At 41.4% G+C, this 20520-nt stretch overlaps 1 protein-coding gene across 5 annotated transcripts in view; it reads right to left on the reverse strand.

Annotated features, from left to right (window-relative positions):
- TMEM245 (transmembrane protein 245) overlaps positions 1 to 20520 on the reverse strand; it is an 85545-nt gene that overhangs the window by 12729 nt on the left and 52296 nt on the right. For all 5 annotated transcript variants that reach the window (XR_011139810.1, XM_068936191.1, XM_068936190.1 and 2 more), the window contains one exon: positions 16695 to 16840. Coding sequence is in view for 4 of the 5 variants with exons in the window: in XM_068936191.1 (XP_068792292.1) it covers positions 16695 to 16840 (146 nt within the window). In the remaining variant the exon portion in view is untranslated. The remainder of the gene's footprint in view (positions 1 to 16694; positions 16841 to 20520) is intronic.

A 20520-nucleotide genomic window follows, 5' to 3' on the forward strand; every position in this document is an offset into this window, starting at 1 on the left:
TCAGTCTCTTATTTCTAGTTTCTAGGTTGCTTACTAGGTTACATTATTAAAAGGCACATAGAAAATCCAGCAACCTAGTTCAGTCCTGCTGAATCTACCTTAATCTTACTGGTCACAAAACAAGGTTAAGCATGATCACAGCTTCATGAAGACAGCAGACAGGCAGTTAGAGACTCTCCATTATTTTTACACCCCTAGCACACTCCCACATGTTGGATCAATCTGAAAACCTGTGCCTTAGGACTCTGGTCATAACAATTATACTCCAAAACTGTCATATCTCACCACTACATTATGTACATATGTACATTAAACATATTAAGGTTGTTCACCCTTCTCTGAGAAAAGCATCGAGGTTCCTGAAACCAGTATTTCAGCTTGGATGCAAGTAACCAAACTATCCTTAGCAACTACAAGATCCTCTCCTCAACACAGTCCCAACAGTTAACATCATTGCACAAGGGGTGGCACACTGGCCCTTCTTAGTAAGGAAGAAGGCAGAGTTTGCTGATGCTCACCACCCATTGTAATTTCACCCCTGCAGTTCCACCGCCTGCCTCTTTGCAGTTTTGGGAACTCTGGCAGGAGAGCAGAGTAGACAGAAGACATGCAGCAGAGGTCATGGAACCAGGTGATTAGCTATGAGGATTTCAGGCACTTTGCAGATAATCAAGTCTGCGGAGAAAACAACCCTTTCTGGAACTAATGCCTTCAAGAACACAACTTCTCTCTTCTGCAGAGTTAATGAAACCTAGAATCTTCTGTGCTGCTAAACTACTAGGTAGAATCTTGTCTTCTGAACTACCAGCAAGAATTCAAACACTCCCAGTTTTAGCGTCACTGGGCTCTAGTCTCATTATTATTTCCAAGGACAGTTTGCATGTTTTTGTCCTCCTCTCCCACTTAAAGGCATGCAGATTGACAAATGACTGCCGTACCAACATCTTATTTGAAATGATTCCACTGGAAGTTACAAGGGCATAGTAAGCCTTACACATTAACATCATTCTTCAAAATAAGAGATTCTTGTAACAAACTAAGTAGGAGCAGCTCTCGTCTGCCGTTTTCCAAAAAAAATGGAGCAAAAAGGTGGGGAAAAAAATAGCTTTAAAGAATGACCTGAAGTAACAAATCCAGCATTTAACAGGCAAATATTATGCAGTGCTTGAAGAAGGGAAGGAATGTTTATGAATTTGACGAGGCTTCACTGAAAGGAGCCCGAAAACCTCACAGTTTAGATAATCTTCCATAATATCACAAGGGCAAATCACATACCAAGATCCATAAGAATCTACAGCATTTTAAAAGTGTGAAATACTCACCTGCATTTTACTTATACCACAAGTGAGCTTCTAGTATAACAAAATTTGACAAAGGGGAGACAAGACTCCAAAACCCATAGCCAAAGCCAGAATGTTAACTGTGAGTTTACATTAAAAACTTGAGAAGTTTTCATATTTCAGCTGCTCATCAATCACATTTTTCTGCACTTTGTGACATTTAATTCACGTCAGTTCTTTCCAAAGATATCAAAAGAACATTAACCATCAGGTATAAACATTACATTGAAGAAGAAAAAAAATCTATTAATATTTTATTTAAAGATACTTTATAAAAACAGAGGGCTTAATACCAGTTTAATCCATACTCACAAGTTACCTGTGGTTGGATTTTCGTTTTAAGAATTTAGATTATGAACAATTACAACAGGAGTTTTGGCAAGGGAGGCCTCCAGGCAGCTTGGTAAGATGAAGTGCTATCTATGCTTTAGCGATCTTGAGGGTACAGCAAGAATCCACTTCTCTTGGTTGCAACAAAATTACATTTCTTCCTACCAAACCGTTCCGTTTCTGTAAAGCCAGTTTCCTCAGCCTTGTTAGTCTCTATTAATCTTAGACCTCTCCTGAAAATTTCCTTTAGCATTAAAAAGAAGTTATTTCACCACTACTGAAACCCCTCACTGGTAAGGCAAAGCTTTCAACTTCTTTTAATGCAGTTTGCCAGAGCCTTCAAAAAAATACCCAGAATAGTTTGTTAGAAGGAAGTATTAAATCTAAATATTTAATAGCATTTATGATAACCCAGGTTTCAACATCCTGTAATTTAAACCTTTAAGTAAATCCTTTGCCTTTCAATCAGACAGGAACTGTGACCCAGATACATTACAGCTATCCAAAATATTTTAAAACTATTGGTTAGTGTATCTCCTTATTTTATCCAAAGAGGTGTTTGTTGTACTGTAGTAAAAGTAATATGGTCTTAATTTCTACGAGTATGCCCCGAGACTACATTTCAGCATACAGGAGGCAGGCCTGAGGCAGATGTCCAAGATATCAGCTTCACCTGTTAATAAAACATTTCATCTTCAGCTACTGCAAAGACTTACTTTCTTAAATAAACAGTAATTTTAAATTTCCTCAAAGAGACTGTGAAAGAAAAGAAAATAGTCATAATATGATAACTGTTCAAATAAACACAGAAATAATTCTAAGGAGCAAAAATAATTGCTGCATTAGCCATGTTTGGCAATAACAGCAAATCTGTTTTTCATTCAGAAAAAAAAACATCCAAACAGAGGTTCAAACCTAGGCAGTTTTCACATTCAGTTCAGACAAGCACCATTATATCCAGCTGCATTTGATTCAGATATACATTTGAGTTCAGGCATGCCTTTTACTAATGTAGTCATGCAGCTTGTAAGAAAATTTTACACTGCAAGTTCATTACTCACTACACATGCACTAGTAGAGTAACAGAAAAGTTAATCATGGATTAACAGGTACATTCTGATCTGATGTCCTTCTGTAAGTTGGTGAAACACATTTAATAAAGTCTGTGGATGACATCACAAAGTTGGCAGAAGTTGCAACAGTTTTAAGGGACAGGTCACAAATCAAAATGACCTTGACAAATTATAAACATCACCTTAAAAAAAATGCAATTTAACAATGGACAAGAAGTAACGCATTTCAGTAGGAAAAAAATATATTTATCAGCTGTGCAACTAGAATACGTAGAATGACTAGAAGCTCCGTGTAAAGAGCTGCTAGTTACAATGGATCATAAGCAAGTCAATATCATGTTACTGCAGAAACAAAAGGAAACCTCACATAATCTGCATATATAACAGTATTGCCTGCGAGACATGAGAAGTAATCACAATCAGCTTTCCTTAGCAACGCCAAGGCATCAACTGCAAGACTGTGTCCAGACTGATGTACGAAAACTTTAAACAAAAAAAAAAGTAGGCCAAATAAATGCAATCAACAATGGAAAGTAGTAAGACTGATTAGCAGTCTAGAAAACATCATCTATGATCAAAGATTTCATCAGAAAAAATTAAAAGAGAAGAAAATTTGAGTAAAAGATACAGAAGACAGCTGTACAGCCAAAGGGAATACTTTTTTCTTCCCTGTGAGCTGGACAAGAAGGAACGCACCTGAACTCTAGTGAGATAGGTTTAGGTGAGACTTTAAGAGTTCTGCCCATGTAGCTCAGAACAGACAGCTGACCAATTATCAAATCTCCATCACCAACCTTTTAGGAGCAGCTACTGATATGGCTGCAGCCGGCTGTACTAGAGGCAGAAAGCCACTTCTCCCCACGCCAAGCGGTGGAGCTGGCCCACAATGCAGTGGGACAGCTGGCAAGAAGGACCTCTCTCTCAACAGCTCCCCACCCTGCACTGCCTCTCTAGCTCCTCGCATCTGGCACGTAGAACTGATAAGCTGAAAGAAGGTGGCATCGCAGGGGGCTGAGAACCTGTGAGATGCCAGTGGTGAAATCCGAAGTGACGTAGGGCTAAATACACATCCCTATCCTAAAACCTTATTTGCTTGCACACAGCTTCTTTTTACACACAAAAGTAATTCTATATTTCAAAAGTTAAAAATCCAGTTGCCAGTCACTTCTTTATTTGGCACTGCATGTGGACGAGCCACTTTACCTGCAAGAGCTGTCGCCTGCAGGTGAGGTAGTTCATAAGACCATCACGGCATTTTGGTGTAAGGCATATGTAGATGTACATATTCAATTTTACTGAGCTTTAAAAAGCATACAAAATTAAAAAAAAAATAAGAAAATTGGAGGACATGGGCTATATTTCATATTATTTAGATTAAAAACTAAAAAGAAACTGCCAACAAATTGACAAATATCCATAACTGGCATAAACTAGTTTTTTAAATTACTTGTACTTCACCTAAAAGTGAGGGAATTTTATTGTAGATTCCACCAGGGCAAATATCACCTTTTCCCTTTATGTTGCTTGGGATTGGGGGGGGGGAGTAGGTGTTAGGTTTTGTTTTTTGTTTACTGATTTGCTATAAGAAGCCTTCAGCCTCCCTTTGTTTCTGCTGGGAGTTTATGCTAAACGTATGTCCATCTAGTAGAACACACAGATGAATTTGGGTTCACTCCACAGAGCCTGCAGGTAAGGTCTGTTCACCGTTAGTTACTTGGTAAACTGGCTCCCATGTGAAAACACCCTTTACATCTCAGAAGTAGAAGGTGTAAATGAAAACGCACTGCATTCCACTCTTTACAGCACATTTTCACAACCTGTTTCAGATGAGGCTGCCACAAGAAAGATCCTCCCATTCCTCTGTCCCCAGTTGTACACTTTTGCCCCAGACTGCCCATCTTCTACCTGCCAGCAGTCTCTTATTTGCTGCTACGGCGTGAACAAGACTGCCGAACAGATCTGTTTCACAAGGAACACTGCTAATTTTTTTTTCCTGGGTTAATTTTAATTGCTTTCCACTACCCACCCAACTCACAGAGCAGTGGCATAAATAGCTGTGTTCAAACTAGGCAACTAGCCAGCACACTGGCAGCTGAAGAGGACAAGAGCGCTGCTTAGTGCGGCAATGATATCTTCTCCCTGCTGAGACTAACAGCAGCTGTCACCATAGCTTCACAACCAAGGAAACCACGTTTGTTTCCTCCCACCTCCACCAGACACCACCAAGCTACCAGTGACAATCAAAGGACAGCTATTATCTTAAAAAGTCTATTATCTTGACTTCAAATGATCACCGAGAACGCAAGGTTTTGTAGACCAGAGAATGAATTCCAAGTGACAGGACTGGAAGAAGTGCTTTAGGAGTTTTTTTGTGAAAACTCTTAAGCCACTCTGATTCTTCTAAAGGCTTATTTTTAATAATATTTTAGCAATATTTAGTAATAATAGTAATTAGTAATTTAATAATAGTATTTTTTTAGTTCTAAATTCACATGAAAAACAAGCAAAGAGCAGTAACATACACTCCAGCTATGAATGAAGCAGGACTGGCAGTGTTTCATGACAGAGTAAGATAATCTTTAGAGCAATACAAATCTGAAAATGATTTTCAGAGATGACTTCATAAGATGACTTCAACAGCAGACTGTTGAAATAAATTGCTCTTCAGGAATGACACAACTGAACAAAGGCAGGCAACAATTTCAACATATGAAGCCTAGCATTCACACTAATGGGATAAAGGGATTTGGTCTTGAACAAAATATAGGTAGGTCTCTCAGATGAAAAATCTGAGATTAGATTTTTCAAAATCATCAAAAATCAGATGCAAATATTACAACTCTAAAGGTAGGATAGGGCTCCAGTGATTCTGTGAAAACTTCAGACTTCTTTTAAACGGTGGCAACCAGTAGGAAGGACACAGCAGCAATCAGTTCTTATTCTCTAACAGTGTAACGCATCTACATTCTCTGAAAAAGAACAACTGATGTGTGATCCAACTTGTAACAAATTCTACATCTGACTATTTCTACATAGTACTAAAGGGAAAAGAAAAAGAAAAAAAAGCAGTCACAATGTTTTTGAAGGCCTTTTCAGGCCTATTTTACCCATACATACCACATGAACTTACAGTGAATGCTTCAAGAAGTACATTTGAAAGCATTAGTTATTTCTGAATCAACTATTTCTAACATTCCCAGATTTTCACCATGCACAGATCACAACACTTACTAAGTGCAAGCACTACTCTGAAATGGAGCTTGGATGCAATCCATGAAAAGCCATACTAGTCCAGACCAAGGGTCTGCCTAGTCAGCACCCCCATCTCCAGCAGAAGCTGGAAGCACACACCAGGGAACAGGAACAGGACAACCCCCTGACAGTCACCCTGCAAATTTTTCCAGTCTCTATTTCCACCTCAGTGGATTTCATGAATCTTATACAGCTTGGCTATTCATTAATCCTCCATTAATATGTCTAAGTACTGCCCAGTCCAGCCTCTCCACCAAATCCATATGAATTTGATGCAACCTCAACTTTTTCTGGCAAGGTATTCCACATCCACTGCCTGTTACGTGAACCTACAACCCTTTTTATTTTTCTAATTCCAATTTTTTTTTTGTTGGAGGAGACCATGCACAGTCAAACCCCAATCACCCTTTTCATGCTACTTCTGATTTTGCAGACCCTGTGTAAGTCAGCCTTTTTCCAAGCTGAAGAGTCTTAACCCGTTTGGTCATTCCTCATACAGGGATTGTTCCATACCTGCATTCCTCTGACCAGCCGTATTGCCCTTGCAGCTTTCCAAGATGCAGGAACCAGAATGGCACACATGATTCAATCAACACAGAGATTCATATGATGGAATAATGACATTCTCTGGTTTTGTTCCCTTTCACTAACAAGTCTTAACATTTGATTTGTCTGGATGGTGGCTTTAAGTATTACCAAGGACTGAGCTAACATGCCCACCCAAAAATACAGTTCCCAAGTGGAAACGGCACAGAGGCCATCATTTTGTGTGTGAAGCTAGGACTGGCTTTCAACCTTATTCATCGCTTCAATCCGCATTTCATCAGTCATGTCATCCCTGAAACACTGCAGTCTGAGTTTGCCTGCAATACTCCCACAGTTCTACAGTCTGCCCTCATCTTTTCTAGCTCAAATAATTTCGTAGCACCAGTAAGGTGTCTCTCTCTCTCTCCGCCCTCTTTCCCAGAACAATTCTGAATGGGTGGGACAGAAAAGGTCCCTATCTAGACCCCTCCTAGTAACCCTTCGTCACAGCAAAGGCTCCTGCCCTCTTAACTCCTCCTGCCCTGCTTTAACTAATTATTTATCCATGCAGAAGCCTTCTCTATTATCTCACCACTACTTACTTTCTTTGAAAGTCTTTGAAAAGAGACACTGTCCAAAGCTCTTTTTTTCTTTTAAACAAAACTTCAGTAGAACAAAACAACCAAATAGACTTATGGCCTTGTTCGTTGACCTCTTGATAAGCATGAAGGCAGAACTTCTCTTTTATGAAGACACGGGCTTTGCCAATAACTCATCTTTATCCAAGCGTCCATTAATCCGTTCTTAACTGTAGTTCCTACTAAGATGCACGGTACCGATGTCTTACAGAAGGCTTACAGGCTTGTTATTTCCCTCGAGTTCCCCAGATTTTTTTTTTTTCCAACCCTTGAGTTCTCTTTGGTGAGTATCATCCACTCCCAGCAACTTGTTATTGTTCATTTTGCCAACTTCTTGTACAACCTCTTTGACAGGCACTTTACTTGGAGAGTTCCTGTTGTACCTGCCACATAAGAATGGTTCTGCAACGTGAATGCCTCCACTTCCCTTCACAGCCAAGGGCAACACGAAGCAACAATTCAGCTTCCTCCTGCAATGGCCTTGGCCTTGCTGAGTACTCCTTCCATAACCCTCACCATCCCTCAACCTTCTCTGAGAGCTTCTTGTTCTTAGTACATACGAAAAGGATTTTAATGGTATTTTGGGGAGAGTGGGGCAAATAGAACAAATTCTTCAGTCTTTTGCCTGCCAGAGTTTATGACCCTGTTTCTCTTCATTTAGCTAAAACTTCAGTGTTTTGAAGGATATCTTCTCATTTCCAGTGACTTTTGTTACTTTGCTGTTTAGCTACGCAGGCTTTCTTCTTAGCTTTACTCAAGCCTTTCTTAGCAGTTAGCATGCCCTGGCACTGTACTTTGAACAAGATGTCCTTTGTTATTCTCCACATCATTTGTGTGGATTTAATTCTATTAGATCCTCCTTGTAGCTTGAATGAGACCAACAGCTGGCTGGACTCAATAAATCCCCAAATCGCTTCCAGTCTTTCATTGCGATTCTCCTTGTCTGTTCAGATTATTACAAAATAATGAATTACAAGTAGAGAGAATAACGTATTTTGACTGCTCATGCTGGTAGAAAAAATAAATAATGGACTGACCTAATAACTAGGCTTTAGACAACTAGCAAAAAAGCCCTATGATATTAGATCTTTCAAATGGCAGGAAATGCTCAAGTCTTATACCAACCTTGATACTGTCTTCTTGCAGGATAATAAATCTATATTTAAATCTAACAAACATTGTAATACTACATTCTACAACTTTAAAAACCCACATAAAGAATTATTAGATAAGCAGGCATGAAATGCAGTAGGTTGCACTAAAAAATTGTTGTACTAAAAAGTAATTCTCACGGTAACACCTTATTCTTAGAAATGCCCAATACAAGACCCCTTCCCTACATATTTAATAATCCTTTCAGCACCTGTTCTCTTACCACCCCTGCAAATTAGCTGCAGGGGCCTGCCTTAGAAGCAAGGAGAAAGATAACTACATCTTTAGCTGAGCTGGAAACATGGATGGATTACCAAATTCCAGCAATTTACACTATTGTTCGCTATATAGTCTCTGCCACATACCAATTAAATTTTCGTACAAAAAAGGTTGCAAGTTCTACAAACAACAGTGTTTAGCATTGTAGCAAAAGCTGTGTATATACACAATTACATAATTAAAGTACTATTACTTAGTGTATGTACGTAATTAAAGGATTAGTATCGAAGATGTTATGCAGTTACACTACTCTTAAAGATGGCGTGCAAAGGTGTGCTTAAACATGCACACACGTATATAACAACACTGTGTATTTAGAGGTGCCTTCAGACTTAAACTAACCAGATGGTCACAGATTTACAAAGTGCAAAAATACACTAAAACAAATTGCTATTAGGAACATATAGAATACATTGCCTGAAATGTGAAAGAAGCTATTGTCAGAATATTGACACTGCTTGATATAAAACAATGAAGCTCTTCCATGATCAATGGGTTTGAAAACACACTACACCAGTCTGCAGAATTTTAAAAGCACTGCTTTTTCCAGCATCGGATTATGCACTTAAGTCATCTCATGAATTCAAAGTAGTAAACTGTTAAATTCCTGCCGACTTTGTGACATGCTTGACACAAACTATGTGTGCACAATACTGAATGTTTTCTTGTATTTTTAGATAAATTTGGAGGAAAAAAGGGGAAGTTACAGATTAAGCATGAGCAAATAATTTATTCTTCTAGTTATTTTTTTAAATTGTATCTAGGTGAAACTTTCAAAGAGTATGCAGACAGCTTTATTTAATAAGAACAAATATTTTGGATGTAGAAGGGAAAGGAAATACAGGTAAAGAAATTTTTATTTTTTAATCACACAGGACAACATTCAAAACTATTTAAAGTTGTGGCATGAGCAAGTCATACAGATATTACTGCTAAAACTATAAGCACTTAAATACTATTGTTTATCCTCCTGGCATAATCAGGTTACAGTTACTACCAACATGTTTGGTCCTGCAAAAATCCTAAACGTTTTTGCACTTATAGACTACGCTTTACATTTTTTCACTAGCTGAACTGAAGCTTTGCTTTCCTCCACATATTTTTTTTTAAATTCTGTTTATTCCCCATTTTAGATTACAAAATGATTTCATTAGGATGCAAACAGCCATCTTCAGTTCTATTCCTGTCTCCCAGTACACACCCTACTCAAATGGAAGCAAATGAATACCCCACACAAACAGCAGGTAGAGCTTATAAAAATTCAGTAGAGTTCCCGTTAAGGGCATTCTTGTGACAAAACAATTTCTGCAAGAGATAGTTCTGGTACTAAAGAACATACATTGCATGCAAAAATTCTGTCAAAATGTAGTTGGTTAACAATTGGCTTCAAAAAAATTACTCTGAAAGACATTATTAACATTGCAGTAAAATAAACAAGATCACACATTTTGGCTTTTCTGAGCATTAGCTTAACATGCTGGAAGATAATTGTTTTCTGTGGGAATTGTATCACCATCTCATTTTCTCCATCATTACTGCCTGGATGCCAAAGCAAACAAACTAGACACTTAAACAGCTGAGATGACTTTTGCATAATAGCTCATTTCAGATCTCTTTAAATGTCAATAAATAAAAGTTAGAAAACCAGTAAGAACCTATTTTGGTCACCACAGTATTATAGGTTCTCTTCATATAAAATCTCTCTTTGATCTGAGTCAAATTTCAGTTATGGACATTTTTACTTTTGCACTTAAATATTTCCTTTTTAGGAACACCTGATAATTTAAGTAAATTTTCTATAGCCAATGAGATTCTAATCAAATTTGGAAGGTACATGTCAGATGAAGAAAAAGAATGAAATAATGATAACCCTTCTCAAATGGAAAACAAACAATACTCATCTTCCTGGTACTACAGAACAAATTCTCACTAACAAATGTTTCAAGACTTCACTCCAAATGATCTGGATGTAAGACCTTTAAACAATGTAACTTGGCCCCACCAAAATCGAAAGCTGCAGTAACTTTAAGCCACAGCCATACCCGTGTGCATGCACTCATGTGAAAGTATCGCACACACTAAATTGCACTGAGGCCGTGACAACATGCAACTTAGTAATGTGCAATATCTCCACCAGAGCAAGCAGAATGAGAGCTTCAGGGAAGAAGGGTATGGTGCATTCGGGAAGAGAACGACATGCTGCTCAGGGAAAGGAAAATGGTTCAGGCAAAGGTGTGCATGCTACTACTTTGGAAACCTGTGAATTTGAGAACTACTGCTTCATCCATTCGGGGGGATGGGGGTGGGGGGGGAAGCGGAAACAAACCACGGACAAAAGCACCACTTTCCTATTTCAGCGGTGCAAGTCTCAAGGTCCTAATTTTCCCTATATACAGGGCGAGGTAGGTGAGGAATGAACTAATTTTACTCCACAGAACAAAGTAAAACACATACCCTGACTTGCTCCAAATTACCTAACGATCTGCCCTACCCCTCAAAATGCTACATTATTAACAAATTAATAGAAATTTACACTAATTTGTATTGAGAACTGAAGTATCTAAATCCAGTAAACTGGTCTTACTGGTTCTTACATTTAGAAAGCAAGCTGTTGTCTTCTCAATCCTGATTGAGAACGCCGAGGAAAAAATTCTTTCAGCTCATCCTACTCCAGCATCAGCCCGTTTGCCACAGTTCCCTGTCTCCTACTCCCCTTCCTCCACCGCTTCCTCTGGCTGAGCTTTAAGAACAGTTTTGCTGAAAGAAAACTATGTTTGCTACATTCATGAAATGCCAAACAACGCTGCCAATCATAGTATGAACCCTTGCATCAAATTTTTGCTTTGATACATGACTAAACAATATAGAAAATAAGACAAATGAGAAAAAGAAACCATGGAGAAAAGAACAGCAATAGGTAAAAGGTAAATAGAGTATTTACCAAGAAGTAGTAAAGTGTGACCACAGCAACAAATTTAAAATGAGAGTGAGAGTTTGCTTGAAAGTCAAAGAGATAAAAACAGATAAAACAGATCAAAAAAAGTGTTGAAGGATCAAAATTATTAGAAGACAAAAAAAACATTTCACTATTGAGGAGTTAACAGCATTCACAACTATCATTTTCCTACCTCATATTTTCATTCCCACCTCATTTGCAGGGAACGTCCAACGCAATTCTAGCAATGCATGCAGCATGACACGTTCCATTTAAAACGGCACCAGTGCTTCACACATCAGTCAGTAAGCCCTGCAGTAGCATGTGCCTTTGCTAGCATCTTCCTCCAAATTTTGTGCTACGTTTTTAGTGGGATCATTATACAAATATTTGTCTCCCCCTCTCTCCACAGATTAAAAAGCGTTTTCCTTAAAACGTAAGCTATTAAGGGGAACAAATGGAAACATAAATGAAAAAGAATATAAAAGCTCTTATTACATTCAATTATTAACACGTTATTGTGAAAGTTACTATAAATTGGGAAGATTTAAGAATAACATGCAAAACCACATTTCTTCTACAAATAAAAAACCTTCAGTTGCTGCTGAAGGATATCTTGAAGCCTAATGGAACTAATTTATGAATCCTGTGACACCTCAAAGCCAAATGCTTATGGCCATTTCAAATATCCACACACAAAGAAACCAAAGCAATAAAGGGTAAAATAGGACTAGGAGAAGGCAGTTCACTGTGTTCCCCTTTGCCTCTTGTCCTGGAAGTCTAGAAATGCTAAATCATACTTCTAGATTGGAAGTCTCATGTTGAGGGGCTCCTGAGAGAACAGAACAAGGTATTTTCTGTGTTTACTTCCCTCTACTCCATATACTGCAAGTGCTGGAAAGGAAAGAGTTTTTCCCCTGCAAATCCTTCTGGATGCTGCAGTTCTGGTGCTACTGAAGGATCCCTCAAACAAAAAAGCAACCAAGCAGCCAATGCTTTCAAAAGTAACTACATCATCAGTGCAGATAATTCCAACAACCTTTTATTTGTAGTACAGTAAAAGAAATTGAACTAAAAGGCAACTGAAAGACTTCTGAAAAAGAAGCGTTCCCTTCTTATCATTGACTAAAAATTATATATAAACACATACATATATACATATATATACGGATCCAAGCCAGAGGCAAGAGTGACAGCACCTCTGCACACCACCACCAGTCCCGGGCGCCGGCAGAAGCACGAGCTCCCTACACAGCTGCCTCCTCTCCCAGCAGCTACCCAGAGCCGGGGGGCAGAGCCTGGGCACGCCCCTCCACAGGCAGCCTCCCAAGGGCCAGGCAGGCAGCAAAGCCTTGCCACACTTGTCACCAGTCAGCCCCAGCCTCAAAACCACCCCTACCGAGGGCAAGCACAACACGCCTGCCTCCTCACCTCCCAGCCACAAAACAAGCCTCTGCCTTCTCCAAAGGAACAACGCGCTCTGCACCTGCTTCCGCTCCTCTCCTCTTCATGCTTCCTGCGCCCCCAGGAAGCCTCCCCCTCCATCTTCAACCACCCATCAGGCAGCCCCACACACAAGCAGCTCAACGCACCAAGACCCCACTCGCCACCTCCTCCTCCTCCTCCGCACACCAAAAGGAGCACCCCAGCGACCTGCGGGGCCCCTCCGCCGCACTCCTCCTGTCACCCCGCCACAACAGCCCCAAGCAACACAGGCCCTCTCCTCCCCTCAGGCCACACGACATCCCACCTCTGCTCACACCACCAACGGCGGGAGCGGGCGGGCGCCCTGCGGGGCGGGAAAGGGCAGCTCCCACAAGCCTGCAAGCTCTACAGTTCTTTTATTGATGGCTCTGGGACCCTGCGCAGGCGGGATGGCCTAACGCCTCCTTTCCCACCGGGGGCACGGCCCCCTTCTTCGCCCGCTCTCGGCTTCCCGCTCGCGGGCCGCACGGCCTACGTGCAGGCCCTTGAGAGGCCCTCGCCCTTCGGCAACCATGGCGACGCCCCCCCTGCCCAGGCCAGCCCACACAGGGCCTTGCTGGGCCGTGCCCGCTTCGCTGCAGGGGGGTCCACCTCCACCGCCTCCACCCGGTCCGTCTTCAGCAGGCTCCACCTCCATTGCTTCCTCAGCCTCTGACGGAGGGCCCACCTCCATCCGTCCCGCCCCAGCCTCTGCCGCACGGTCCGCCTCCACGGGCTCCTCGACACACCTCGCGCAACCACCAGCGCCGACTCCCACGCCCCTCGGGCGGTACCAGACAGTCTCCCGCTTTCGGCACGCCCCCCGGCCGCTCACGCCCACCATGGAGGGACCCCTCCATGCTTCACAGCACCCTTCTTCAACGCTCCTCCCAAAGAGGGGCAGCCGCTCCCTTACGCCTCCTTGCACCCTGCCTCCTCCAAGTCTCCTTGGTGCTACCGGAGCCAGAAGCTCACAGGGCTGGCCCCCACTCCCAGACGCCCCTTTTCATGGCGCCCGCGACAATGGCCAGTGAGGTCGCCTGTGACAGCAGCAGCCCACTGTGATGGCGGGCCCAAGCGCCGGCCACACAGGCCTCCGACCTCAGCCAGGGCCTGCCGCCTCAGAGATGCCCTCTTTTCCAAGAGCCACGCACTCTCCCACGCCGCCAGCTCAGGGCCCCTTTCCTCGGCCTCCTTCCCACACCCCGTGTTGCTGCACGTGCACAAACGCTGCCCCTGCGGCACGGGCACTGCCGTCAGCCTCCCCCGTGCACCCCCGCCTCCAGACCCCTCCTCAGCCTGCACGCCTGCCCCTCGCTTCCTGCCTCGCACTCTCCGGCCAGTCCCACAACACACACACAGCCCTCCACCCCACCCCTCCCAAGGGCCCCCCAAAGGGCAACTCTCACTTCCCTCCACCTGCCCACCGCCCTCCAACACCACCCAGACTCCCCCTTCACCGCCACGCACACTCTCTACCCCTCTTACCCCACTGCCGCGCCTTGCTCACCTCTGGGCAAACAACATCCACTGCTCTCCCCTTGCCCCATGCGGCCGCTCAGCTCCTCGGCACAAGCTCCCACTTGCGGCCCGGCAGCAACACTTGCCCTCGGGGAACCCCAAACACACCCCCACACCTGCCTCCCACCACCTCCTCTAGCCTGCTGCCGTTCCGCCTCCCTTCCCGCTCCAAACACCACCACATTTCCTTTCCAAGGCCAAAACACCATTTTCCCTCAAGGGCAGCCGCAGACAACTCCTTGGGGCCCTGCAACCTGCTCCACTCTCCCAGCAACACTGATGGCGTCATCACCCATCTTGCAGCTTACCTGCTCCCCCGTCTCAAGGGCACGCGTCACTGCTCACTTCATGTGACAGAAACAGAGATTCTATCTTTGGCTCAGAATGATCTAAATGATTTTAGAAAAGCAAGGATAGCTTCTACATTGGCTAGAAGTGGCAATTGTTCTTCTTAAGGCACAAGACTGGACATGCACAAACTCAAGAGAATTTATTACTATACTCTTCTATTCATATTTACTTACTAAAGACCACATTAAGCATTAAGTGTAAGCTGTTCTAGAAGCCCTATGACAAATCCCTGCATACAGCTGAGGAAGAGATATGAACTTCTGAGTATATCAGAAGAAACATTCCAAGAATCCAAACACGGTATTTAATTACAGGCTACTGCAGGCCAGGGAACATTAAAGATGGATTCAGACTACCTGAATGGTAACGTACAGTGAGTTCTTCTTATATAATAGAAGTAGTTATGTATGACAGGCAGCTTCACATCCTACGTTCTCCAGATATAGGCTTTTCTCACTGTATTATACACTACTGATGCATGCTGCCTTTCCTACTCTTCTTCCTGTTGTTTCTCTAACATTGCTTTCTTCTTTCTTGGTTCGTCTGTGTCACAGACCTATAAACAAAAATTGTTTTTGATACTATCTATTTTGCTCATTACTTATGCCCAGGAAAGCCCTATCCTAAGCGTGACACTCTTCCCATGTTCCAGTGGCTAATTAGCACAATTTGATAGATTAACAGTATCAGTTTATAAATCTGCTCACATCTTTCAGAAGAGATATAACTGAGGTATTAACCACTTACAATCAGTGAGAAGTCAACAGCAATTTCTCAAGAGAAGGGCTATTAATTTTCTGGCAAAATTATAAATTAACTTCTCTCTTTCTAGACTACCCCTTAATTTCTAACTGCTACAGCAGTATCATTTACTGTTCAAGTTCTTGCACGGCACAATAGAACCTGGTAATTGCCACAGCTTACCTAGAAATGTCTTAGTTCCAGTAACAGGTAACGACACTCATGTAAGGCAGACATAAGAACAACAACAAACATTCCGTAATGGGTTGGAAAAGCAGTTTAACATATCGCAGGTTTAAACTGTTTTAAACATGTGTGCAAGATGACACAGAAAGCAGCAGTGTAGGAGATACGGGCTGTGTAGCATTTAGAGTGGAAACTGGTTGACTTCATTCCATCCCTCAGCTTTTTAAAGAAAGAGAGCAATGATTTCAGCACCTGATTTAAAATCTGCTTAATATATTATCAACATGCTAGCATTTCAAACTGTTAGCAGGTGAAAGCTGATAGCTTCCCTCATCACAAATACCTTCCTTATTGCACCACTCCAGAAATTATTTTGTTGGGGAATCTCAGTGAAGCATATTAAAAACAAAAAAACAAAAAAACCCACATAAACACAAATCCTCCTTCTGTTATTGTAGCAGTTTTGTGCTTACTACTCATGTTCTGTGTCTAAACATCACAGATGCACTCTGCAGGTGCATTTACAGTAAAGTTTTAAGTTGGATAAGGAGAGCACTTCCCTACTAAGCTGCACTACCTGTTAATGCCAACATAGCTGCAGACACACTGTTTGCTCAGGGGTTTGGAATACGATGGGTGGGCTGGTTTGTTTTATGAAATACCAGTGTACACGTCAGGATAGACGTGTCCAAATCTTTTTAGTCGTCCAAGCCCAATCAAATCACTCTAAGAGTCAAAGAGGGCGGAAAAAAAATCAATGCTAGGATCTCAAAAATCTTTCAGATTTGCAACTCATGTCTTTGAAAGATGAGCTGTTCCAACTGCAAAGGATTTGTAGCTGAACTATTATATGCAAATAAGATTTAAGGCAGGATTTTGCAGAAAGGGCAAGAAATCAACAACGTACCTTATTGCCTCTTCCACCGATTGGCCAACTATGTTTGAGGAGGGACCTGGCTGAGACAAAGGCGTCAGGCTAATCACCCATTTTACTGGCTTGTAGTACTCATCACTGGAACTGAGTAGGTAAAATAGCGTGGTCAGGAAAATCACCTGCAAAACAAATTGGAGCTTTAAATTAAAGGGCATTAAATACTCCTCAGAACTACAGTGTGCAGATATGCTTCAGATAATTTAACTTCATTTGAAAAGGCACTAGGCACTATTCCACAAGCCTGGATTTAGAGAAACATACACAGCTAGAAGAATAAGTTTCTGCCCTGCTCCCCAAATGACATAAGGGTTACATCTAAACATCATAACATTTTTAGACCTTTTCTGCTTCAAAGTTGCATCTAGATCAGGTAAGTTTTTGTTTTTCCAGTATATTTAGCAGATCAGAACCTTATTGAATAGCAGCAGTTACTCTTAAAAAACAAGAGATCTGAGTTGTCAAAAGTCATTATATAGCCAGATATAAAATATGACAAAAACAAAATAAAAAACCCTCACCTACACCACAAATAGGAAATTTACAATATTTTAAAGCTGACGCTCCTGACTGAATATTCCTTGCAAAAGTCTGGACATCAGCTTCAGCAGAAGTGATGACAGTTGCATTGTTTCACAGAGTCTAAAAACCAAAAAATACAATCAAATCGCATTAGCTTCCCATGCGTTGCAGACCACTATGTTTTACTTCGAGGGGGTTCAGCAGGTTCCTTGGCTAAGCATATGTAAGCATATATCCAGCCTTCAATAATATTCCTCAAACAGGAAAATCCATTCTTCATGTTCCAGTGGTAAACTGTGGCTTGCATTTGTTTCATCTGCAAGCTCCAATTCTTGCATTTTTCTTCACAAGATTAAAATGAACCCTTTCCCTTTCCTTATTCCAACCCACTGGTAGGCTAGAACAAGTGGTATCTTAACCTTTTGGATAAACCAAGCTGTCTGACCTCCCTAAGTCTCCAGCTTTCCACTCTTCGTATCACTCGAGCCCTTCTTTTGCATCCTCTCTGAACGTACTCTTAAATGCAGACAGCACAACGTGCAGTACTCCACCACCAGTCTCAACAATACTATCCATTTGTCATCTCTCTGCTCCTAATTCTCTTCTACTCAGTAAAATGCTACTACCATTTTCCTCCCCACAGCCTGTAACTCAGAAGTCACATTAAGCTGTTCTCCTACTGTGATCCCTTTCCAAAACATCTTGTACAGGTATGGACTGCATTTCATCTTCCCAGGTTTGTAACTTTGGCCATGTGTGATAAACCAATCAATCAAGCAAAGGAAGTCATTACATCAGCATATTTGATCAGCAGGCTGTTAACATTCATTTTGCAATCACAGAGAAACTGAATTAGGCCTAGGCTTTATGGGAAATAATTCAGCACTAGTGGCGATATCAGCTGTGCTTTGTTGCAAACTCATCAGTTCTAGAACAACTTGGAATAAGTAAATATTTAAACGTGATTCAGGTTTAAAGATGTTCTGTAATGCTGCAAGGATGGCTTTCACCTTGGCAGGGCCTGCCAGTTCTCCTAAGCCACTGTAGTATTTCATAATTTAGCTACAAAACTCACCATGCTGAGGCAGCTATCCAGCTGGTGTTCTGTCTTCCTTCCACTGGGATCTGGCTACAGACCCTTCTTGCAGTGCAGCTTTCAACACAGAAAACAGCATATTGCTGTAAATAAAATAACCTCTCATCCTGATGCTCACAAAAAGCAAAGTGAAAAACAGCTCCACTGGATCTTGTTTTATTAGGACAGCCCCGTTAGCTTCTGAAGATATTGCCCTTCTTAACGAATATGGCAGCTGGGGAATAAACAAATTAACTGCAGCCATCAGGCAGAGTTTCATCCCCTGTGGTAGGAGTAACATACAGGACTGACTTAAGGCAGGCTATGAGCAAGAGCTGGGGAGCAGTTCAAACGACAACGAGCACAGCGCTTGCATTGACTGGAAAAGCAGTACCTCCCCTGTTTTCGCAGAAGAAACTTGCCTTCTCAGGGAGTAATAGGTACACCAACATAGACATACCCACCTGCACCACCAAAGCCCGTGACAGCTGGGATGAACAGCCATGGAACAAAATGATGTTAACTGAACTAAAAGCTATGAAAGGATGCAGAGCTTACTCGATTCCTGTTAAGATGAGATGCACGTAACTATAGCACTACGCAAAATCAATTGCATCTTAGATCAAGTTAGATTGCAGTTGAGAAATGAACATACATGTTTCAGTACTCTACGCACAGAAATACAAAGTACAAGTCACAGAATATAATAATTTGACATTAAGTGGCTTGCTCCTTCTTTCAACAAGCAGAATAGTCTCAATAGTACATTCAACAGCAAAAAGATGTTTCTTTCCCCATGTCTACTGAACTTTTAAAATTCTCAGACTCATTTTAGAGGGCATAAAGATATCAGACATTACGTAAATTGTTTCCTAACCAGCAATTCAAGATTGCAGGGATGACTCTAAGGAGTCACCAAAGACTATGAAATAAGCTCTTTTCATTTTTAAACACGTGATGGATTACTATTTCTTGCTGTAGAATTTAAGCTATCCTCCCAAAACCTGAAACTTTTAATGCTCTCATTTGAAGGGGAAAAGAGACTGAATTCAAGGAGAGAGCTACTGGCAAATACTATGTTACAATTGTAATTCAGCATTTCCATGTGTATCAAGAAACACACGGCTTAATTGCTTGTGTGTCAGGTCGATAGACTTGGAAATGGTTCTGTATCTGCTGTCCACAAGCTTCATTCTTGACAAGTGGTGGGTAGGTGGGTGTTTGTGGTTTTTTTTAAGCATTAAAAAATTCCATATTTCCCTGAGGACTGCAGATGACCCTCTGCCAAATGCAGCTTTTCTCTTCTGATCATTAACAGAATACAAGCTGAAGACATTCTTGCTCAGTTTTACCCTAAAAGCTGTGCAAATTAAGCTTGTGTAATCTGTTACTAAGTAGGAAGTACCTGTGCCACCGATGACAAGGTGAGAGGATGCTTTTATTCACAAAAGGACAACCATCTTCACTTTCACCTTATATAAGCAAGGAAACAGATGTATTTGGGTTAAGAACTGAGTGTCTGTTTAGGTTAGGAGTCCTTTCTGGTTTCAAGTTTCCTCTTATTGTAGAGAAAGGACAGGAAAATACTAGAAATTGTGCATACACATGTGCAGATATGAACACGCACTCCAAACAGAAGTAAAATAGAAGCGGCACGCTGGTAACTAATGATTGGTGTTCAGGTGTGCGTTGAGGATTTTTTTTTTTTTTTAAAAAGTCTTAGCTGATTGTGGGAGAGGTATGCTACACATTTTATATGGAAATATTTTAACAGAAGACGTATTTTTCAAAATCAAGGTTCTGAACAAAGTGTCCCACATTTCCATGTTTTAAAGTGTTTTTTAAAATCGTTCGTCAAAATAAAATTCACTATTTTAATTTTTATGCAAAAAGAGTAAATGTGGACTGAAATCAGCTTTTTCAACTGGCACTGCTGGACCAGAGCAACACACAAAACATGCTGAAATGCTGTCCAGCTAACTTTAGGGTTCATTGCATTCAAAATGTAAAGACTCCTATTCCAAAACTGCATTAAACGAAGGGAGAACAGGGGGAGGATATCGGGCCAGGAAGCAATCAAAGATGCAGCAACAACTAATTTAGAACCATCACAAACTCTGAAACTCTTTACCTTCACATTAAAATGAATTCTGTATAAAAGCTTTTTTTCCTCCTCATTAGAAACTAGTGAGGGTTTTCCTGGGA

This window comes from Struthio camelus, chromosome 2 (assembly GCF_040807025.1).
Source record: "Struthio camelus isolate bStrCam1 chromosome 2, bStrCam1.hap1, whole genome shotgun sequence".
NCBI classification, from domain to species: domain Eukaryota; kingdom Metazoa; phylum Chordata; class Aves; order Struthioniformes; family Struthionidae; genus Struthio; species Struthio camelus.